Here is a 25,402-nt window from a genome sequence, read left to right as displayed (position 1 = left end):
AAATTTCAATGTTAAAAAAATTTTATTTATATTTTGAATTTTCTTTTCATATTTGTTATTTTTATTTATAATTACACCTTATTTGTATACTTAATAAACTACTGTACCAATACACTTCTGTTGCTGAGAAATGTTTATGACTACAGAGTCCTCTACTTGTGCCGTACTGGACAAAACTGTGTTGCAGTACCCTTTATTAACCTGAGAATGACCTTTGACTCCGAAATCTCCAGTTCTAGGTCGAACTTTAATTAAAATTCGTCCTCCGTCAGGACATCGTTTTATTAGTTCTATTAAAGTGCAAAATTTTGTCCGAATCGGTCGAGTCATTACTTCGTAGACGTGTTTTGGCGATTTGTCAATTTGAATCGCTTCGCTTACAATTAAAATACTTTTATTATTTAATATTACGAATATACGGCTACGACATCTGACATTGAGTAAAATACTTTTGTTGGGGATTTTGTACCAAATAAAAAAATCTACTAAAATGGCAAAATACTACTACGATTATCGATTAAAGTACGCTCAAATTTATTATTGGAATCTGCAAATTATTGCAAATTGATAATTATGTTACAGTTGGTAACATTGCGGATCATGGAATGAGAGTTCAGTCGTGGGTTCGCGTCTCGCCAGGACGGACTGGCCACGTGGAGTTTTCCGGGTTTTCTCTACGTCTGTAATGTCTGATTAGGGGCCATTACACTTAAAAAACCTTCTGAAGGCATTCTCCTAGACAGATCACCCAAGTGTCGTGTTGTCGTAAATTAAATAAACAAACATTTTTTGCATATATTTTGAATCTTGCGATCCTTATTTTAGGATCAATTTGCCTGTAAATTAAACCGACAACTTTTATTCTGTTCTAATTGTTCTGATAGAAGTTCTTGCTGGAAGAGTACGAAAAGTATGTTTTGTGATTTTATCGTCAAATCTCAAGTTATTTATAAAATAAGTGAATTTTTGAGTTGGCTACTTTGGGCTACTTTTTAGAAAATTTTTGGTTACGAGAACTAAAAACATCTGGCAACTGACTCTGAGTTCGATAAATCATTTTTTAAAAAGTTCATACCGTAAGATAAATAGTGAAAAATCGACCCGCAAATATATGAAACCGTACTAAGAAGAAAAATCGTTTTTCCTTCTATCGAACTGTCATCGTTAGATCCCATTTAATAAAACAATTGTAAGTATTGATTATTATTCATTTTAAACAGTACAGAAGGTTCTTAGACTGAAGCAAAAAGTCTCCAGCTAAAAAAATCTAGTAATGAGTTTCCTAACTTTCCCGACTGTTATGAGAATTTAAAAAATAACCTTTATATTACTTATCATAATAAATACATAAAATTGTGTGTGGCGCCATCTGTTATGAGATTTTGTGGTTATATTTCTATATTTTTAATTATAAAATGGCAAAACGCTTAATTTTCAGGGTAGAGATAAGTTTTATAAAAAAATTTGGTAAAAGTTCTTAAGATATTAACCTTAATATTAACAAATAGACATGGACGTATTTAGATGTAATTTCACACGCTGAATTGGTATAAAAGAAAAAACACGTACACATTTGTCAATATTAACAAATTGCATTACTTTAATTCACCATAATACATTCCATCTACGAGAAGAACTGACATTAAGAATGGTAAAATGATGGTGTTAGCGTACGAACACGAGAAGTTATGAAAATCGTGTCAAAGTTTAGTTTCATCTAAAGTAAGTAAATTTGCTCCTTATAGTTATAAATATTCTGATAACATAAGAGTATTATTATAAGAAACAAATGGCCAATACAAAAAACATAACAAAGCAGATATACGACTATCTGAACTGCATGAATCAAAAATTGAATAGATAAGATAGTAAATTTAAAAAACCTGCCAGATGGCAAAGGGGATTGATCTTGAATGTAACAGACAGATGATACAATGATATGATAGAAATGCCATGGTAAAAACGTTGTTCTCGTGCATTTTTCTTTTTTAATATGGAAATAGCATATAAGCTATGTGGAAGGAATAAGCTTTCTAATAGCAAAAGAGTTTTAAAAATTGGTTTGATAGATTCTTTCTTCCACGAAAAACCTTGACAATCCAGTGTTTTTATACAACTGCTAACGTTTTCAACCCCTTCGGGGTCTTCATCAGGCACAGCACAAAGGTAGTTTCAAATGCCCGTGAATGGAACCAAGAAACCAAAGCGAGTTATATTCCAATTTTTGAAATCAAAGAAATTGGAAGATAAAAATGGAACATTATGCACGAGCTATTATCTATTATCTACGCCTGCGTACTATTTACGTTCGCCGCTCTTTAAATTTAAAACAAATTAATGCAATATTAAGTTATTTGTGGGTGTGGACTTCCCTCATAGCAAAATTTCCAGGCTTGCGATATGTTGATTGCATCCTTGTAGTTGATGCACGTGTTGTGCAAACCCGCTTTATATATCTCTAGGGTCTCCAGCGTTCTGAGTTGGTCCGTGTGTTGTGACATTCTGATTATACGGGCGTTTTGGAGGTCGGCAGTGATTCCCTGCTGTATGGCATACGTTGCCAGTGTGGTAGATAGTTTATTGTTGGCAATGTCGTACCTGTGCTCTCGGAGTCGCTGATGGATGCGATTCCATTTAGATGCGATATACAGAGAAATCGCATCCAGCACCCGAAATAAAATAACTTACAGGAGACTGCGGTCAGTATACAGCTTACTGCGAAATGGGAAGGACAATTTGGACATGAAACACGCACCGGGCGTATATGAGGTTCCCCTGTGGGATGACAGATTTAATAGAAGTCTGGTCTATGTGGGTTCGACCAAACGCTCCCTCCATCAGCGACTCCGAGAGCACAGGTACGACATTGCCAACAATAAACTATCTACCACACTGGCAACGTATGCCACACAGCAGGGAATCACTGCCGACCTCCAAAACGCCCGTATAATCAGAATGTCACAACACACGGACCAACTCAGAACGCTGGAGACCCTAGAGATATATAAAGCGGGTTTGCACAACACGTGCATCAACTACAAGGATGCAATCAACATATCGCAAGCCTGGAAATTTTGCTATGAGGGAAGTCCACACCCACAAATAACTTAATATTGCATTAATTTGTTTTAAATTTAAAGAGTGGCGAACGTAAATAGTACGCAGGCGTAGCTAATAGATAATAGCTCGTGCATAATGTTCCATTTTTATCTTCCAATTTCTTTGATTTCAAAAATTGGAATAGAACTCGCTTTGGTTTCTTGGTTCCATTCACGGGCATTTGAAACTACCTTTGTGCTGTGCCTGATGAAGACCCCGAAGGGGTTGAAAACGTTAGCAGTTGTTTAAAAACACTGGATTGTCAAGGTTTTTCGTGGAAGAAAGAATTAAGTTTCATCCAGTCTACAGTAAGAAGTATAGTGGTTTGATAGATTCTGAGATTACCAAACAAACATTCTCACTTTATATATTAGTATAGATTTTAATAATAGATATAATATTTATAATGAGAGCCTGCTTGTATTAAAGTAAATATTCAATAATCACTAAACAGTTAGATATTTTTCTAAACTATATTGTTGAACATCAAGATAAAAATTTAATTTTAACTGAATAATTACTGGATTATTTACTGAAAACATCTTTTGGAGTTATAGGCTTGAACAAATGTTTCTAAACTAGTTAATAAGTATTTTTCTAATTTTTAATGATGTGTGAGATCCTGGGGGGGAGGTAAGAGGAAGTCGTATCTCCCCTTCTGGTAACAGGTCGTGGACCCGCTCACTTGTCAAGGATGGCTGTTACGTTGATGGTGCATTACGCCTTACGCGAATAGAGGAGGTCAGAGGGGCCGACGATAAGGTGTGGCCGACAGTTGAGTAAAAACACTATTTTATAACAAAACAAGATTTATTAAAATTGAAATGAATAAAACTTCACTTCTACCCTCATATACGTGAAAAGGGGGTATCGAGAGAGAGAGTTTACAAATATCTGTTCATACTGCTTGGAAAAATTCCGTAAGAGATGGATCCCAGTGAATTTCCTAGGTTGGAATGGTCACTCGAAAGGGGCAATAGGTCACAATATATCTTCCTGATGGCAGAGGCGAGGCAAAACGTCAATTATCCGAAGAGGGCACTTAGAAACTCAGGATTTCGGATGTCGGAGCCATGCACTTAGTTAAGGAGACGATCAAAGGCTCCCCGAGGGGGGAAGGAAGCATCTTTTATAGGCTTTTTGATGGGAAAATCGGTCACGTGATTAATAGCGGATTGTGATTAGGGTTATAGGTGTTTCCAGGATTCAAAACAAAATGACAAATTTGGATGCTAACTATAAATTATCGTGCAAGTTGAGCTACATGCTGCCAGGGAACAATGGCTTGTTGACAGTTAGTGGAAGATTGTTGATGGTCAGGAGTCTCATATTTTTTTAGCTAAGGAATTTTGTCGTCTAAGCTTTTATATAGAAGTGGAAATATTTTAGGATTTTGGGTTATTAACTTCCTGATCTCACATTCACTCCATGCTTTCTTTAAAATCATACTTAATTAGTGTGATTTTAGAAGATTAGATTTTTAGCATTCAGGGGTGGAGGTATGTTTACAAGTGGTTGGGGTTTTGTTTCTATTTCTCTCTCTCAATAAACAATAGATAATAAAGTTTACAATTCGTGGCGCTTAAGGCCGCCACACGTTTAGGAAATCCTTTGAGGAAAAACTGTGCAGGCCTGGCCTTGAGGAATTCCTGATAGTGTGTGGGGGGAAAACTGCACAGTTTCGGCGGCCTGCACAGTCCGCCAGAGTAGAAACGAAAAACCATTTGATTTTCCTGCACAGTTTTGGACAGCGCAGGCCAACTGAACGTGTGTTGTCGTGTCATTCAGTTGTGAGGCCGCTGAGTAGTGAGAACAATGTCTCGTGAATGTTTGGAAAAATTATTTTTTATAACCTTTTTAACTTTTATTATTTATAACCTGAAAAATTAATTTTTCAGTTTCAGTTTATAAATTATTTTCAGATCAAAAATTTCTTGAGTAAATTAAAATTATAAATAATTTTAATATTTAGTAAACTTCTCAATTCGTTTCTTTAGTTTTCATAAAACATCTTGATACTCTTATACAGGCATGGGCAAATGCGGTTCTTTTTGAGTTACATGTGGCTCTTGCTGAAAGTGCTATCCTTCCCAGCCTTACCCCACTATTCACCATTACAGTACAGAACTGCGGCTCCCATGCATTTTGCAAAACCTACATTTTGGCTGCCACTGAACTCTTGCTTGCCCACCCCTGCTCTATAATATCATTTTCTTTTACATTTTAAAAAATTTATTGTTTTAATATCCAAGTATATTAAAACATGACAACTTAAAATAATATTTTAACAATAAGACAAAATTTAATAAATTCTTTTTAATTATGGATATTAAATTATAAAATTAATTTGTGATAATAATTTTTACAATTTGTGCTAACATCGGATATGGTTGAGAATTATTAATATATATTTGCTTTTTTTTTTTTTTGTTCTAATATCCGAATAAATTAAACACAACATTAAAACATGACAATTTGAAACAATATTTTAACGATAAGACAAAGTAAAATAGAGAAATAGTTTAATATAATTTTAAAAATTATATTTATTACTTATTTATTAAATATCTATACAATAGATTAATGTATTGATTTTGAAAATATCTATTTTTTGTTCAATTAAAAATTGTTCGTAAGATAGAATATTGCAAAAAGAACAATGCTTTTTAAAATATTTGTGGTAATAACAATTCTTTTTAATATTATCTGATCTTGGACACTCAAGAAGTTCGATGTCTAAATAACTGTAGCTCCAGTTTTTAAAAAGAATTTTTTTCCCTATCTATCCACCTTTTAAATAAAAAAAATTCTTTATACGTTGAGAAATAATTTAATAAGTTTTGTAAATTACTGTTTGATCCAACCAGTTATATCCGATGGTTTCTCGTCTATAAAATTTAACCCATCATGCAAGCAGCCATGTGAGTGAGCAAGTGGATTTGGATGGAGGCGAGTGAGACAGCATTGGAAGCAATACTAGATACTTAGATACTAGGTTAACAGAACAAATACCCATTTATTTTTTGTTTGGATATACAGGCTAACAGTAGTGAGACAATTATGATCTGATATAATATGGCAGATAAATATGAGAGTGACATTGATGCATTCACAAAAGAGAGAGTTTACATGAAATCGCATGTTGTTATAGATACTTGGAGGTTTAGGAGACACTTACAGATGAGATGATTGTCTGATCTTTCGTTGGAAAGTTTGGAGCCCTCTGGGAACAGGTTGAAGGTAGGAGTGGAAAGTTCAATCCAAGACAGGAGTTGGAATTTTCCTTAGGTGGAGGATGGAGACTTGGGAGATGGAGGCAAACCGGAGGAGATGATAATCCATTAGCAGCAGGAGATGATAATTCATTATTAGCAGGAGATAATGTTTGGTGTTCCTATAGGGAGACACATGGTTCTATATCCATAGTGAAAAGGGCAATAACTGCCTCTTTGGCTGTCAATTACGATACTAGCACGCTATCACCCAGCCAAGAGGTCAGCAGATCATGGGAATGCATTATTTTTGCCATTGAGAAAGTGCAAATGGAGATTTTCTCAGGTAGTAGATGACAACAATTATTGAACAAGTATGATGACATCAATGACTGATTTTTGTTAAAGTTTGGATTCTCATACAATAGTATTAAACTAATAAACTTCTAGTTTGATGATAATTCTTATTAATGCATAGTATGCTTCTTCTTACATTTAATTTAGGTTAAATAATACCAAAATAAATGTAAGAAGAAGCATACTACACATTAATAAGAATTATCATTGAACTAGAAGTTTATTAGTTTTGTAATATGTAGAAAATTCTCTATTTGGTACTTTGTTAGTAGTTCATTTTAAATATTGTAAACTGTCAGGGTTCTTGTCTGCACTTTAAAACCCTCAAAGAAGAATGCTAGCTGAAGAGGAGTTATAATTTTAAAAAACCCAAAATGCATTTTAGCAAAATAAGATGTATTTATTTTTATAACAGGCAATAAAAAGTTGTAAAATCACATAAGTATTAAAATCACATTACAAATTGGTGTGATAAACCCGTAATAATAAAAATTATTAAACTATATTAATTTACAAAATCATAAGAATAAGAGTAAAAAGTTTTTTAAAAACTAAATATTTTAATCAATTGCCTAGATATTCCTATATAAGTTCTTTAAAGCAAACTTGTGCTTGATTTAAACAACTTTAAACAAAACAGTAAGCTATTAAAATCCCAATTGTTTTAAGTAATACTATTATATCTAGAAGTACAAAAATAATAGATTTAATATTTTATACACAAATACTATTCAAATATGCATATAAACAAAGCATAATTTACTTTTATAAAATAATTTTTCCAGTGTATTCCATAATAGAAAATGACTGAAGAAACTGAAGATATTTTAACTTTTAAATTGAGTGAAATGGATATAAAATCTTCAAATGACAATGATCCAAAAGGTGCAGTACCATTTAAGTGCTGGGGACGTGGATGGAAACGTCCAGACATTAAAGACTTAGATTTTTCAGGATTTCTTCAGAAATTTGATAAAGAGAATTTTGTAAGTATCTATATTTTACTTCTAACAGATAAAAATTTGATATTTTAATTAATAGAATTTTGTACAAAATTTCTCTTGCAATCGTAGATATTATAATGAACTGTATGTATAAGAAAATCCACAATGCATAAGTTTTCAGGGTTCTTTTCTATTAATGGGAAGTCAGTTACAACTTTAATCCAATGCATGATACTGTCATCTGTGTTGCTCCACTAAGACTATCACATTTAACTATTTAGCCCACCCAAGTGTTGAGGTGTGATCAATAGCAAGCATTAAAGCACACAACTATATGTGAAGCATGTAGAATAGGCAATATACTGATACATGTTAAAAACTGACCTTTGTAGAAGAATATCTAGCAAAGGTCAACAATTCTGCGGGTGATTCAAAACCTCTCATTCAGAGCTTGAATCTTACCTGTTGCTGTACGTATTGTCTGGTGTCCCATTAACAGAAAAGTACCATTTTCAGTGCTAATTACTAATTGATAGAAAGATGGATATAAAAATAAATTTATGATATATTACTCCAAGTACAGAAATTTAGATGTCCAAAGTTCTACTATTTACAGTAAGATCCTCAACATTAAGGAGGACTGTTTATACATTTCTCATTGGTCTCAGCAGTGAAATATTTTCTTTATATATTTATTAGATAAAAATCAACATATAAGAGAAAAATTCATAATGAATGTTTATATTCATTATGAATTTTTCTCTTATATGTTGATTTTTATCTAATAAATATATTACATTATTCTTTTAGAAATTATACTGAAAATTTGTAGAACATATTCTTTGTTCTATTCTTGCATCCCTCTTCTCATTTTCAGAATCACATGATATAAACTTGACCTCCTCAATACTTGGATGTTGTCTCTTAAAAATGGATGATTAGTACTAGATTATTTTCTAATGGTTTGAGGTAATCACAGTAGAAGGGAAGTCTACATAGAGAGAGTTGTTTTTATGTGAAATTGATATAATCTCTTCAGTTTTACACTGAGAAATTATAAAGAATGACATTGGATTTTCTTAAAAATGTACGCTATTGTATCCAATTAAATGTATGAGTTTGTTATCACTCTGTCACCTTGTGATGCATGTTGACTTAAATTTTGTTGTTTGTCTTTTTGGTCAGGTTTCTTGAGAGATGTATAAACAATGTACACTTTTAAAACAGCAGTTATGGCACTTCAACACATGCTTAGAAAATGATCTTGCTCTAAAATTCATTAAGATCATGAAAAGCATTGCGATATGTTGCAACACTTGTGTGAATTGGAAGAGGAAACACTGTTGATTTTTAGTAACAACATGATAGTTTTTTTTTTTATTTTCATGACATATCACACAATATAGAGAAATTTGGAAGTTGTTTCCAGCAGAAAAATGTTACTAAAAAGAATAGGAAAAAAAATTCATTTTTTAACAGGTTCAAACACTATTTTCTAGAAATTATCACATCCAAAGACTCCATAATTACTTGCCAATCAACAACTTTATTTCACCCATATGCATTTCAGAAATTACAATATTTTCCTCCTCAGTGGGTTTTCTTCCATACAAGCTAAACAAGGCACAAACACTTTTTCAATACACTAGTAAATATACAATAACTACATTAAATTTACAATTTACAATCATATATTTACTAAAACCATAAAATATTTGCCTTTCCTATTTTTCAATATTCCAATTGTTTTTGATTACTTTCTTATTAAAATATGTTTTTTAAAATAGGAAAAAAATTATTTTGATAAGAAAGTAATCAAAAACAATTGGAATATTGAAAAATAGGAAAGGCAAATATTTTATGGTTTTAGTAAATATATGATTGTAAATTGTAAATTTAATGTAGTTATTGTATATTTACTAGTGTATTGAAAAAGTGTTTGTGCCTTGTTTAGCTTGTATGGAAGAAAACCCACTGAGGAGGAAAATATCGTAATTTCTGAAATGCATATGGGTGAAATAAAGTTGTTGATTGGCAAGTAATTATGGAGTCTGTTGATGTGGTAATTCCTAGAAAATAATGGTATTTGAACCGGTTACATATTGAGATTAAAGAAAACAGAATAGAGGCAAAGTATAAATAATAACAAATAAATTGTTCTTCTCAAACCATGAAATCTCCTCATTTGGGAATCATAGTCAGGAAATCCCAATCCTAAAATTCAACCAAACAAAATAAAAGAGATTGAAATCTAAGAAATGAAATAAATAAATAAAAAATAATACTATCAAATTAAAAATCTGCAGAGAAGTTTTAGCTGAGACACTGGTCAGTCACAAATTATATAATATTTTTTATTATAAAAACTTTTTTTATTTTGATAATTTATATATGTAAAATATAATAGTATTTCTTTAAAAAATTTATTTTTTTTAGCTTGCATATAAAATGGGTAGTTCTAAATCTAGACTATTCACTTCAAAACCTGTGAGTGATGACATCATGGAAAACATAAAATCTCAGTGTGAAGATGTTCTTGGAAATCAAATAACAGAACAAGAAGTTATTAATGTTTTATCAAAAAGGAATAAAGGAGGAGATGATAAAGACAAAAACCCATCTGTATCAAATGAGCAGAATAGAAGTTCTCATGTAAACTGTCATTTTACAGAAAAAAAACATTCAGTAAACAGCAAGATCAACTCCAAAAAATCTGAAAACAGTCTAAATAATTCTACTAAACCTCAAGAAGGTTTTAAAATTAAAAAAAAAAGAAAAAAATCTGCATCTAAACATAATAATACTTCTGAAGTTTGTATGTCATCAAGTTATGGATCGGAATCTTCCTTAAGTATTAAGAATGCTGATGAATATGATTATTTGGATGAGAAAACAGATACCTTATCCCACAAAGAGAGAGACAGTATAAATTATTCCATTTCTGTATGTGAGGAATTGGGGGAGAAGAATTGTATCATTTTAGAAAACATTCCTCCTAAAGTAAATGAAGATGAATTACATGAATTTTTAAATGGATTTGGAATAGTAAAGAATATGAAAATAATAAAAAATGAAACTAACGCATATGCAAATATCAGGTGAGTGTTTTAAAAATTTTTATTGTAATTGATTTAAGCAATTAAAAAATTTATTAACTAAATATTAATTTAGAAATTTATATATTAGCTAGCTTGTTACACCTGGCTTCACCTAGGTTTATAAAGTACTGTACTTGTTGCAATAATTGTTACATGTGCATTATTAATTGTAAATTTCAAAAATTATCTGGTATTACCCATTTTAAGAACAATATCAGAATGCCTATAAACTAAGTATGTCCTCATAAATAGCAAAATTATAGAAAACTTATTAGAATTAGTTTGGTATATTTGGTTATGGCAACATGACACCTGGATGATTTGCTGAGGGGGATGCCTCCCAAGAGGACTTTTATAGGAAACTGGTCCCTATTTAGGTGTTAATAACATGAATCAAACCCTGAAAACTCCATTTGTTCAGCCCATTTGCAATGCGCATACTCATGATCAGCTATCAGTGTTTGGTGGTTTTATCCACTTTGCCACTGGTGAGCACTTACTACAACTCCTAGATAAGAAACTAGAATATTCACCTAACTGAAAGTTTAGTGTACATTTTCTCGTGAACAACACAGAGAACAAAACTTTTTTCAACATAACGTAAACAGTGTTTATCTATTTACAGAAAAATATATTTTTATTTGACTATACATACATAGATGAGTCTTAGTCCATTTTTTGTCCCGTCACATGCTGTACGAGGCAATAACAATTCCATCAGCAAAGTCGACCTTTCTTTGTAGGCTACCATTCACCGCAAAAAATGTAAAATAGTTACAAAAGTCCTCTAGCGGTAGCACAGCAAAATTAAAATTAATAATTACATTTGATAAAAAAAATTGCCAGGACAAATATGACATTTACAGAAAAACATATATTTCTATTTTTTATATATTTTTTTATCAAATGAAATTATTAATTTTAATTTTGCTGTGCTACCACTAGAGGACTTTTGTAACTATTTTACATTTTTTGCAGCAAATGGTAGCCTACAAGAATAAATCTAAGATCTGACCATTTCTTGTTGGATTAGAGTGGAATGTTTCTTTGTAGAATTAAAATATATTAAAACATAAGAACCGGTCTTCTTTGTATCGTATTGGAGTGGGATATCTTTGTAGGGATAATGAGATTCCATTTTATTATCATAGGAAGTTAGTATGATCTTTTTCTTCCTCTTCTAAAGTTGATAATTCCGGACAGTCAATTGTTTAGGTTGCATTGAACTTAACGTTTGATTCATAATTTCTAAATTTTCATTCTCTTCATCTTCATTTTGTGTTAGATTACATGAAAATTCTTATAGAGGGATATCTGGCAATTATCTTCATTGAATAGTTTGAAAAAAACTTCCTTTCTATGTATGATAACGAAGTGTGTGAATCATGCATATGTGGATAGGTGTTAATTTGAAGCATTCAATGATGATCCTTATAATTGTGGATGAGATAATTGGAGAATAGTAATAATATCTTGTGTTCTTGAAGTAAATGATCTAAATTATATTTCACTTGTTCATTTGATTTAGTGGCAAGTTTAATATCGACGTCATCTTTGTTTTCATGTTTCTTATTTATGTGGAAGTCATTATAATTTCATTTGATTAGAATATCATCGATAGAAGGTATTACAAATCGTAGAGCTATCTCTAAAGGGATGGGCAATTTCGTATTAAAATGTGAAGTGATGATTTTTCTTGGTAAAAGAATTATCTTGCTTCAACTCTCCAGCATTCTTCTTACATAGTCATTTAGCTTAAATGTGATATATTAAGTTGATAATTAACAAAATTATCGTCATATACTGTGGCATAGTGATCGCTTCCTTACTTCGATCTACATGTTCTATGACCAAATTCTTAAGTGGAAATATAAATCGATGGTTAGTACAATGATTCTAACCCTTTCTATCGGAATAGCTTAGAAAAGATATATTTCAGAAAGCTTTGCATAGTATTAGGTTTATGATGCATATATTAGATAGTCTCCTTAGTTATGCAGGTGTATTACTTGCAGATAGGGACTTCACCTCTTTTCTATTCTTGATCCCTAAAGAAATATCTGGATCAGATCTAGACGACGACGAGTATGTTTCTATAAGGATGAGATGTTTTAACTTGCTTCATCTTTGTAAGTTAACTTTCCTTTCCACGACATAAATGAGTCAAATAAAATAGCAATAATGACCAATGAACAATACTGTTTGTCTGAACTGTGCGTTCAAGGGTTTAAGTTGTTCTGCATTTAAATTTAAACAAAAAAATGCTTTCTTACAATAATTTCTATTAAATTAATTGTTACAACTCCCTTATCTTCGGATTTTTCTATATTTCTGTTTATTAAAAATGTTTGTAACTTCTATCTTGTTGGTGTATGTGAGGTCATTGTACACCTCTTGAGAGTAACTTTCTCTATGACGACTTCGTTTTTGTGCGGGAGCAAGTTCCGATTTTATCTTCGACATTAACTCGTACATTTCACTTTTTCTTTCTTTTAAATATTTTCTATGCATATTGTGCTTGTTTTATGTTACTTCAACATATTACTTATTACTTATTCAAAGACCATAAGTTGATAAGTTGCAATAAATTTCTCTCATTATTTTTATTATTATTATTATTATTATTATGTTGGGTTAAGTGAGATATACTTGGTTAACCAGTGGTGTGCCGTGACATTTGATGATAGGGAAGCTGTGTTTCTGTAAGAAGCTGACTTACAGGGGCAATCAATTAATTGCGCGTCAGGGCCCGTTCGTATTCGTTTGTTCGATAAGCCAGTAAAAACCGTATACTTCTTTAAATGTATTTTTAATAGATTATCTGACGTACTTAATAAATAAGAAAATTCAATATAATTACCTCTGTTATTAGATTTAATAAATTCCCTATGGCCCCTAAATTCCAATTCTTGCTTTGAGAAAAAACATATAACATCTATTAATTTAGATATACCTATTAATTGTAATTATCTCGTTATAATTTTCAATATTTATTTTACATTGTCTACCAATGTTAAATTCTATTCCGCTTTGATTTCCAAATTGCTTCAATTTTACGAAAGAATCGTCATTCGTCATAAATTTTATCGTCAAAATGTCGAAATTTTTTGTTGACGTATTTATATTTAATTTAGGCACTGGTCTTTCTCTTTTAATAATGTTTTCTTTTTCGTTATATGGTTTTGAGCCAAAACTTTTTTAAATAAATTTTTTTGAATCACTAGCCACGATATAAGGGCTAAAATTAAAATTATCAGAAAAACTTACTTGGTAAAACAAACTGTGTGATGAACATACATACCTAGTACAAAAAATTCTTCAATTGTATGAATATACTTTTAAAAAAACTTATAATTAAATGTAACTTTGTGAAGAAACATACATAAAAATAACAAAATATTTTTTACTTTTTAAATCTTAAAACAATCAACTTAGTGAAATAGCTCCCTACGAGTGGCTAATGAATGGAATCAGAGACGGCCCAGGTAGGTGTGTGCGTGCCAAATCCCAAGGGTGCCGATACCGGTCAATGTCAAATGCCTCTTTTGTCGCATTACTAGTATATCTCAAAGGACGCGACGGGGTTGTTGTAGATTTTAAACGTTTCTCACCATAGCTGTAAAAATCTAAATATGTTAAACTTAACAGATTGTCTGTCGTTCGTTTTCTAACTAATTCGTTTTAGGATCGAGTGTTCACGGAAATTTCCGAAATTTACAACTTTTCGGTCACTCTCATTGAACTGGAAAAATTTCTGTCTTTACTACATCTAATATTACGAAGAGATCAGACCCCACTGTACTCGGCAAGAGATTGGTTCGGTTAAGCTTCTGTTTAAGTAAAATTTCGGCTCTTTCATCAGGGTTTTATTTATGTTTCTAATTCCCTAATCGCTTAATTATTTAACTACTACTTAAGTAGAAATAAGTCGAAACCAGTTACTTTGTAGTTGAATATCTGTAGTCTTAGGAAAGAAGTGGCAAGAAATTTTTATGACAACCAATACATAAATCGTAAATTTAAGGAAAATAAATTCTAGAGCTTTTTCTGTACCATTGTATGTCTCATTCATTAAATTTGGTTGTAAATGATGCTGCCAAAGTAACAGTTAATTTTTTAACACTACTAGAATTGTACACGTTTTTTCTGCATCCCCTTACAGATGGCACGTACTAAATCGTAATATCACCGGTTTAACATTGAAATTCGTAAGTAATATTCCGCGTTTATTCTGCTCTCCATCTTGGGAGAGCAGAATAAACGCGGAATAAATATATCAAATATTTTAATGGATTTTTTTAAAACTCCTGTCAACTATACAGAACTATCATAAAAACATACCAGTAAATTCCTATCGGTTGGGTTAAGTTATAAATCTAGTCTAGGGTGGGCAACCTTTTTTATAACATGGGCCAGAATAAATTTTATGTTATTTCCGCAGGCCGTAGTAGTTAATTGACGCCTTCTTGTGACTTGGAATTTTTTTAGTCTGCAAATATGAAATAAATAAATAAAAAGTTAATTACTACATTTATTTCTCTTATCGTTTTTGAAAATTACAAAGAATTGGAAAAATAACTATTAATTAGTTATTTTTCCAATTTAATAATCTATTAAAGATCTTGCGGGCCAGATAGAAACTTTTCTCGAGCCATAGCTGGCCCGCGGGCCGGGGGTTGCCCGCCGTTGATCTAGTCTACTCGTGATTCACATAATCGGGCGAGGGCGGCTGAATATCTAGCAGGCGGCTAACAGCCCACAACCGCTCCAGGATATAAAATTGGACGCTTTACGCGTGTGTTGCATCTACCAGCTAAATCGTGACGTTGGTGCTCTGTAAAGCGCATGCGCCAATGCTTATAATCTGGCTGCTTGGAAGTTGACAGGTAGGCGGCTAACAGCTCAGAACCGGTCCGGGATATAAAATTAGATGCTTTATGCATGTTGCTTCTACCAGCTAAACCGGGTGAGGTTGGTGCACTGTAAACCACATGTGCCAATGCCTATATAATCTGGCTGATTGGAAACTGACCTGGTTTCGACATTCCTTCTGCCACCGAATTATTCAAATATACAATAGCAATCTTATCGTTTTTTTCACATGTAGTATAGAAATTTGTAAAAGATACATAATGCAGTCATAATAAAAAATTAATTTTAATTAATGCTGTACGTTAAAATATGAAAATTTATATTTTATAAAATACAAGGGAAGGTCATTGGAAGGTGGAATTGGCGCTTCCATCGCTTCCAATGACGGCATGCTACTGCGGTTCACACCAGTGGCTGTGTACTATGCCAGACCAAAGTCAAGGCATAGTAACCAAAACAGAAATTAAAGAAGTGTATCAGTGTGTGTGTCTGTATTCAGGAATTTTCTCACAATATGACATGTATTCAATATAGTGGCCTTCTGTAGTGTGATGTATGTGTTTCTATTCAATTGTAATGTGCCCAGGCTTTTGTGTAGTGTGTGTGGTATGATGCCTGTAGAGGAGAGAACAACAGGTACAATAAGCACCCTATCCATCCTCCACAGAAGCCTTATTTCCTGGGCGAGTTCTGTGTACTTGCTAATTTTTTCAGTGCATGCATTTTGTATATTGTGAGTGTTTGGAATGGATATGTCTATAATGTATGTGATTTTATTGTTTGTCAATGAGTGTGATGTCTGGTCTGTTGTTGTAAATTGTTTTATCTGTGATTACGGCTCTGTCGTAGTACATTTTGTGCGTGTTGTTTTCCAATACTGTCTGTAGAATGTATTTGAAGTATGGTTTGTGGATGTCTACTAATTTGTGTTTCTTTGCAAGCTCTTGGTGTATTATATTTGCTACTTGATTATGTCTGTGTAGATAATCTGTCTGTGCCAAGAGCTTGCAACCAGAGGTGATGTGTTGTATAGTTTCTGGCATGATGTGACATTTTCTGCATGTGTCATTTGTGAGTGTTGTATCCTTGAGTATGTGTTTTCTGTAGTTTTTAGTATTTATGACCTGATCCTGTATGGCGATCATGAATCCTTCCATCTCCCCAAAGAGGCATCCCCGAGCTAACCAGCTGTTTGACGCAGTTTTGTCAACAAAATCCTGGGCTAGATCATAAGGATGCCTGCCATGGAGTGCCTTTCGAGCCCACAATTGATTAATGGTGTCTTATTATTATTATCATTATTGTGAGATCCCAGGGAGGTAAGAAGGTGTCGTACCTTCTGTTCCGGCAACTCGCTTGTCAAGGATGGTGGTTATGTTGACGGCGTGTCACGCGTTACGCGAGTGGATGAGGAGGAAGGATGGGGTAGACGATAAGGCGAAGCCGACAATCAAGAAAGACGCCATTTTATAACAAAACAAGATTTATTAAAAGCGAAATGAACAAATCTACACTTCTACCCTCATATACAAAAGGGGGTCCGGAAAGAGAGAGTTTACAAATATTTTTCATACCTCTTAACAAGTCCGTAATAGACGAATATTCTCGCAGAAGCGACGATGATTTTCGGGATGACGGAGAATCAGTTAATGGGACGATGGCACGTAGAACCTTAGACTTCGTAGACTGGACAATGGCACCTAAAAGAACTTAAGAACTTTGAAACTTCGGGTTCGGTCGACGGCGCAGTGCACTTCGTAATGGAGAGACGATCGGAGAGCTTTTTAGGGGGGAAGGAAGCGTCTTTTATAAGTTTTTGATGAGAAAACCCATCACGTGATCGATAACGGATCGCATTTTGGGCCATAGGTGTTCCCGGGATTTAAATAAACGACTAGCTCGGACGCTAACTGTAAACCATCGTGCAAGATGATCTACCTGCATCCGAGGGAATAACGGCTTGTTGACAGTTAGGGGGCAATCGTTGCCCGTCGAGGGTCAACAATTTCCCGGGTATGGAATGTTGTTGATTAAGCCGTTTATAAGTGGAGTGAAAAAATTCAGAAATTTCTAGTTTTTTTTTAACTTCCAGATTTCACATTATCATTATCATCCCACTCTCTTCTAAATCTTATTTTCTAGTTATTATATAAATAGCAGAAATATCATCTATTATTTTCCTTTTTTAGCTATGATAGCACATTTTGCCCATCCTCTAATTTCATTGGGTCTTAATACAGGATAATTTTCATGCCTCTGAACAACTGATATGGATGGGTATGTGACTTTGATGTGTTTTTAACTCTTTGTTAAGTTCTGTTGTCTTATGGGTCACTTTTTCCTGCATTGCTTTTCCAGCTTGTTCCCATATGAATGTTAAGAGAAAAAGAGAAACATCAGTATGCTTATGATATTTTTGAAATCAACTATCCTCCCTGTGCAGCTTGTTTCTATCTTCCCTTCAATCTCCTTTACTTTAGTGTTGGTTTTCTCTTTATTTCTTTCTGTTTTTCTCTTCTTATATTGTGCCCTAATTTTATACCCTTAGCTAATTTGGCTACTTCATTTCCTTGGAATAGGCAGGGAGGCAACTTTTACCTCCCTGCCTATTCCAGTAATAAAAAGTACAGTTTTCTATTAGAAACAGCTTATAATTTAAACCTTAAAATAATCTTGACCTTTGACCTAGACCATAAGGTCAAAGGCATATCCAGTTGTGAAATTTCCCACTCTGTCCATTGTTGGGTCAAAAATGTGTGTTCCCATTGAGGAAAACAGACTCAAATGACCTTGAAGGTCAAGGTTACATCCAAGTTCACCAATCGATTAGCCCTTCAAAACCCTACAACTTTTGTCTACCTTTTTCCTAAAATAATGAGATCTAATTAAGTTATTTCATTGTCTCAAGATAAAAAACTCACCGTGTATAACAGAAGGAAAGTATGGCAATTTGCCAAAAAATGACTTTCCCAAGATTTACATTTTTGAACTTAGGACCTTGAAACATTGCAAAATGCAAAAAAGTTTGGGAGTTTTTTCTGTATGTGTTGATATTACTGTGGGGACATGATTTTGTTCACCCCCTTTGAAGCTTACCACCTGTGTCTTTTGTTGAAATTTTGCAGGGAGGTTTGTGTATTTGGGATTGATGCTATTAAATTTTGGTGGTTAAAGGTTATTGGAGAGATAGATAGGGGTTGTACTTAAGATTTTACTTGTTATTAGCATTTATAACATTTTATAAGACTAATCTCTCAAAATTAATTTATATAATTAAGCTTTTTGCCATTTTATAAGAAGTTTTTTCAATAAAATATATCAGATGGTGCCACAGGCAGTTATGAATGTTGTTGCTGAGAAAGTTAGCATCTCATTGCTGGATTTTTTATAATATGCAATTATAAGAAACAATATTTTTATACAATGATACAAACCAGTTATTATATAAAAAGTCGATAGGGTGGGGCATATTTACAATTTCATACAGGGATCAAGCTTCCTATCACAAAATTTGCAATTTGTGAAAATTATATTCATCTGGAGATTGGAGTGGCAAATAGGCAGAGAGCAGTCTGAGGGAGGGAAGTCACTCGAGGAAAAAAAAGAGTATCAAGGAACATGAATCAGTCATGGTCCAATACAATTTTGCCATTAATAAACAAAAATAAAGATGTTTGAGAAACTCAGTCATAAAAACTCTACATTTTTTTTATATTGTCTATCATTCTTTCAGGAGAGCGACAGTTAGAATGACGGTTAGGATAACAGCTGTTAGGTTTAAGTCAAAGAGTGGCGTTTCTGTTAACAGAAACAAAACATTGTTAACAAACTGTTAACAGATACGCCACTCTTTGACTTAAACCTAACGGTCGCTCTCCAACGAAATCTGTAACGGCTGTCAATTTGAATTTACAGAAATACATTATAACAGAACGTCACGTGATTCCGACCATGACATGTAGATTTCGGCATGTTGAAATGATTGCGTCCAGAGATTCGATTGCTTGTTATTCGTCACAACGATGAGGGATACACAGTTAAGCAAATTAGTGAAATGCTACAAATATCACCGAGAACGGTATCGAGAATTATTAAACTCCATTGTGACAGGGGTTCCGTGTCTCCCAGAAAGTTGTCTGGCAGACCACGGCTGACGTCGGCGGAGGAGGACGCTCAGCTCGCATCCACCAGCCGAGCAAATCCGTTCGCAACAGTGAACGCTTTAAGGAAAGAGCTAAATCTACAAGTCTCAACAGACACTGTTAAGAGACGGTATGTAACCTTTATAGTATAATACTCATACGTCCTTCGAATAAATTTCTATCGATATAACGAACCGCCAGAAAGACAACTTTATTAACGTGTTCTTGCATATACAGAAATGTAGGTAGCAGAATAATATATACTTTTATTTTATTCATAGATTGCGAGAGGCTAATCTTTTTGGGCGAAGAGTGGCCCAAAAGCAGAGTTTGACAGTAGGAAATCAGTTTGATCGGGTGGGCTTCGCCCAACATTATCAGCACTGGGCTGTGGAAGATTGGTAAAATGTTGTCTTCACAGACAAAAAGGTGTTCTGTTCGTTGAACAGTGGGACCGTGTGGGTGCATCGCCCACCTTCTACCAAGTATGACCCTACTTATGTGTAGCGCACCCAAAAAAGCAGTCGTTTTTCAATAGGTGAATTTTTTAATGTTGTGTTTTCATGTATTTATGTCATTAACTCTTTGAACATGACAATTTGCTTGTTCATTTTATAAATCACAACTTTATTGACTTTTTCTGTTTACAGCTGTCTGGGGATGGATGACGGCAGCAGGGCCTGGGGAGTTAATTCGAATAGACGGTCACCTCACCGCCAGGCAATATGTGGAGATACTCGAACAGGTGTTGTTGCCAACAGTGAGGGCCATCTATGGAGAAGAGCTAATCAACTTTGTTCACGACCGCTCTCCAGTGCACACTGCCAAAGTTGTGAAGGAGTGGATGGAGGAACTTCCACAGCTCGTGGATATGGGATGGCCAGGGAGAGGGGCAGACCTCAACCCAATTGAACATCTTTGGGCAGCGCTCCGCCACGGCCTCACTCAGCCGGCAACTCCCGACGAACTCTGGAATATCATTAGAGGTCGTTGGGAGAAGCTTTGTGAGGGCATACTTTGTCAAAATCTTGTGGCAAGTATGCCCAAGCGACTGAATGAGGTCGTGGAAAGAGTTGGATTGTGGATGAGTTCTGAACCTCTCCCCTCCATCTGCATGGCCCAAACTGGGCATTTTCAGTTTTGCTAATGAGTTTGTTAGTGACGTTTTGTTTTCCTGTAAATACGGTGTAATTTTTGTCATTTGTTTTATTTTTCTGTAAAGAATACAGTGTATATTTTCTTACCATTTAATAAATGTATTTACTCATTTTTAATCTGTGTTTTTTTCAAACAAGTCATGAAAACTTTGCACAATTAAACGTTATAACAGTCATTATAACTGTTACTTGACATTTCACCTCATTGCTAGCAGATTGGTTGCTTAAATATATTTGTTATCTCTGATTCACAATTCTGATATAGTTTGTTAACAATTCATGGCCAATACGCTGTATGCAGGGTGTGACCAACATGAATGCCCAATCAAGCAAGTAGAAGGTGTGCTAACACCTTTTTAACAAATCATGTTCAAGAAAATTTTCGAATGTTTTATTGGATAATAACATCATCAGATCGTTTCCAATAGTTTAAGCCCTTCATTAGAAGGCTTCTTTCAAAATCATGCCCTGAAAAATGTATAGCTTTTGATTATTGAAATAAATATTAATTAGAAATTTAAAAAGTGTGTATGCTTATTTTATTTGAATATGTCGAAAATAGATCCTGAATGGCATCTTTCCCGGATAAAGAACTTTACGTCTGCAATGATGGCTTTCCCGTAGAAATTTATGTGAGGCCAGTAAGCTGCCATTCGTAGATTCGGTCGCATTAGCTTAAAATAATAAACACCTTAAACTTGACAAAACATAAATGGAAAATAAATATAACGATATAAAAATAATTTTTACATAATTACAAGTAGTATAGAATTGAAGAAATGAAATATAATGTGATACACGAATAATTACAAATTGTAAAAAGGTCAATTTGAATACAATATGAATATAAATACAACATAATATAAAAATTGAATATACATTTCAGTAACATCTCTTTTATAAAATGGTGATATATTATATATATATATATATATATAACAACGAAGAGAGATGAAAACATTTTTTGCAAAGTTGAACTGTATAATCAATAAATATATCTTGAAATAACGACATTTTCATTGCTGTTTTTACACTTTAATTCATAAACTTTATACATTTTAAAACAAATCGATTTAAAACATAATAAAAACAGTTTTATAAACGAAGCGGAAATAAATTATAAGACAGATATTAAAAATAAACAGTTCTGACAAAACTGGATTCTTAAATGTCAAGGACAACATTGTTTTCAATAAAATTAAATAGTAACCTTGACATCTGACCCACTTCTAACAGGGAAGGGACTTTTTGTTTACACAGTAATATGATACATTGTTGTCATTGACACCAGGGAGTGGGAGGCAGCTCACTTGACATCCTGTTGTGAAGGCAATAAACTTTAACAGATCTGTACATATATATTTTAAATTATATAATGCTTTAACTGATTACCGTATTACCTCAATTGAGGAAAGTAATTTAAATCATATTATATTGTAGGATGGCTAATGAAGATGATTGTAATAATATAATTGAATGCTTGAATGAAAGTTATGCTTTTGGAAGTAAGTATATAAATTCAAAATTATTATTATTGTATAGTACTCTTTATTTTTGTTATTTCAGTTTCCTAATTATAATTTTAAAATATTTGATACCTATAAATCTTCTGAACAGCTATATGTAATTTGCTAAGAATTTATAACAAATTACATGTAGCTGTTCAGAAGATTTATTATAATATTGGACAAAAAGCAAATAATTATAATTTGATACTGATATTTTAAAGAAAACTATAAGGAATATAGTGTGAAATTTTAGTTTTCTATTCCTGGTTCCAGCTTGGTATTGATTTAAATTAATCATACTCCATGATCAAAAAGGTAGTAGTTCAATAAAATGCAAGATTTGAATTCATTCATCAAAATTTATTTTGTCTCCTCCAAAGAAATTCCCTCCCACTGAAATGCACTTATGCCATTTTGAAAAATTGCTGGCACAAAAATTCTTTACACACAAAACAACATTTATTTACAAACAAAAACAGATGATGACCTATGGATTGCTGCTAGATGTCAATGAAAATGACAGCACCTTCTTGCATGCACAGTTTAAATGAATCATTCCTGATACTTTTTGATCACAGTAGTATGATTAAAACTTAATTATAAGTTAGTGTGATTACTAGAATTAGAACTGTTGATTATTCATTTAGTTTTTTGCATGCAGATTTATGAATATTTTTGAAATGCATTTGATGCTAAAAATATGTAATAGAACTTTGTTTCCCATTTATTACAGAAATGAAACTTAATTTACCTTAAGTGTAATAGAAGATAATAGTTTTAATACATTTAATTGTATATAAGTTAATTAAATAGTAGCTGCTAAATTACAAATTAAAAACTTAAAAATCAAAATTGTAAAATTTTTAAGTTTAGTTACTAGTAATTCTTAGCATATTGTTCAGAAAATAACTGATTAAATGCAAATGCTTTTTGGAACTAATTGTGTGATGTCAATGTAACTAAGAAAGATTTAGTTTAATGTTTTTAATTACAGTAAGACCCTGCTTAACGCAGGGGGATGCATTCCTAGACCACAAAGCGCTAAATGAAACAGTGTTAAATGAGGTCATTTTAACATAGAGTAAACCGGGATAGGGGAACACGTGACCAAAAATAAACAAATTTTACTTCAATTTTAAGTTATTTTTATATTAATTTGCATGATAATATATGTTAAATTACATTTCTGTGTGCATATGTTTGTGTGTTAAGTTCACTTTTTGTGATGAATGTCCTGGATCTTCTGAAATTCTTGTTTTTTGCAATGAAATCGTGTAGTCGAAGTGTGAATTTTAAGTTATTTTATATTAATTTGTATAATAATATATGTTAAATAACACACAAACATATGCACACAGAAATGTAAAGACATTGTTTGTGATGAAGGTCTTGACTTTTCTAAAATTCTTGTTTTTTTGCAATAAAAATCATAAAGTTTCATTTGTCGCTTTTTTCTTTCCTTAAGCAAATGTCGGTAGCAGAAGATCGCATCCAAAATGCCTGATTTTGCTTTTGCACTCCTATCAAAATATGGATCATTTTTGTTATAATTTGATCAACGATTTTGGTTATCATTATCCAACTTTTACTAAGGAAATCTGTAGAGAAATTCTTTGGACTCTTTGTTTTCAGAACCTCTATTTTCCAGTAGTACATGAATTCCTTGTTCTGCCAGTTCTTGAAGGTTGTCGTTGGTAAGACTCTCAACAGAAACCGGCGGTAACGCCTCAATATCATGCTGTATCGATTAGGTTGAGTTTGGTCAACCTAATGATACAGCAATAGGCTCTTTTCGTTGAGAATTCTTGGATACCTTCAGCCATAACTTCTTTCACACTTTGTTCGTGCATTTATCAGTTAATTCTTGCCAAGCAAAGCCAATATTGCCTATGGCATCCAAGATGTTATGTTTTTTCCAAAATTGTGCCAAACAAACAGATTTAAAGAAAATACACCATTTTGCCACCTATTTCTGATTGGTTCGTGTTAGTAAATAATCATATTATATACAAATGAATAAAATGTCACGATAATTTAAATCAGTGTAAATTTTGAGCTTTTTTTAGGCTTCAGCAGACCACATTATATCGAATCAGCGTTAAGCAGGGTCTTACTGTATTTTATTAATAAAGTATCATTTCTGTAAATGATGATTATTTCTTAATATTTATTTTAAGGAAAAAAACTAAAAAAAATTTTATTGGCTTATTTTCTTTTAAGGTAATATATTTATATTTTTTAATATCAATGTAATTTTTCTTTCTGCTGTAATGACAAATATTTTTTTTTTCAGCTGCTTCATTACCAATAAAAGTTTATTTTCAATAAAAACAAAAAGCAAAAACAATTGTAAATCTGAAAATGAAATTAACTTGTACAGTTCTTTGAGATGATGCATGTAATATTACAAATAATTAGCAAATCTCTCTACTATCAGTCAGTTGGCAATATGTGGAAAAATGAAATTGCTAAGAAGAACAAAGAAGTAGTTAAATTTCAGCTGATTTACATATACATTTTCTCAAATAATATCATACTGTCTCTTTCTATTCTTATGAATATTTTATGTAAGGACGATAAAAATGGAGATTGCATAATTTTTATTAAAACAATGTCAAATAATTTTATTATTTACTTTTATATGTTGTTTTATTTGATGGAAAATTATTAATGAAAAGTAAACTATTGTATGATGAGCTAAATTGTAAATTTTCAGTCCAAAGATAAATTCATATTCATTTTAATAGCTAAGATTTGATATTTTATATATATATATAATCAAAGTATATTATATATATTTTTTTAAAATGCTTAAAGTTCATTACTTTTGAAATAAAGACTATGATTTTATACCAATTTTTCTAATAGAATATTCTGGTTGTTTTAATGTTAATTATTATGTATAATGATGAACAAAAGTATTGGCATACAGTCACTTCTTAAATTTTCTTGTATAAATTTAATAGAAAAAAAACTTGTAGCTCTGAAATTTTTACATAATAATTAGATGTTA

General features: G+C 32.4%; 1 protein-coding gene across 2 annotated transcripts; it reads left to right on the top strand.

Annotated features, from left to right (window-relative positions):
• Positions 1-1,050: 1,050 nt before the first annotated feature.
• LOC136975171 (uncharacterized) lies at positions 1,051-24,973 on the top strand. Of its 2 annotated transcripts, XM_067270208.1 has the most exons (6): positions 1,051-1,088; positions 1,128-1,189; positions 7,454-7,654; positions 10,049-10,710; positions 22,322-22,386; positions 24,683-24,973. In XM_067270208.1, exons 3-6 carry the CDS (start codon positions 7,472-7,474, stop codon positions 24,715-24,717), a joined length of 945 nt encoding a protein of 314 aa, XP_067126309.1. In that variant the 5' UTR covers positions 1,051-1,088; positions 1,128-1,189; positions 7,454-7,471; the 3' UTR covers positions 24,718-24,973. The 2 variants fall into 2 exon arrangements, with proteins under 2 accessions (XP_067126309.1, XP_067126310.1); XM_067270209.1 differs by lacking the exon at positions 1,051-1,088 and having other exon boundaries at positions 1,102-1,189.
• Positions 24,974-25,402: the final 429 nt, after the last annotated feature.

This window comes from Centruroides vittatus, unplaced genomic scaffold (genome assembly GCF_030686945.1).
Source record: "Centruroides vittatus isolate TY-2023 unplaced genomic scaffold, ASM3068694v2 contig_364, whole genome shotgun sequence".
Taxonomy (NCBI): domain Eukaryota; kingdom Metazoa; phylum Arthropoda; class Arachnida; order Scorpiones; family Buthidae; genus Centruroides; species Centruroides vittatus.
This window is presented reverse-complemented; position numbering and strand designations above follow the sequence as displayed.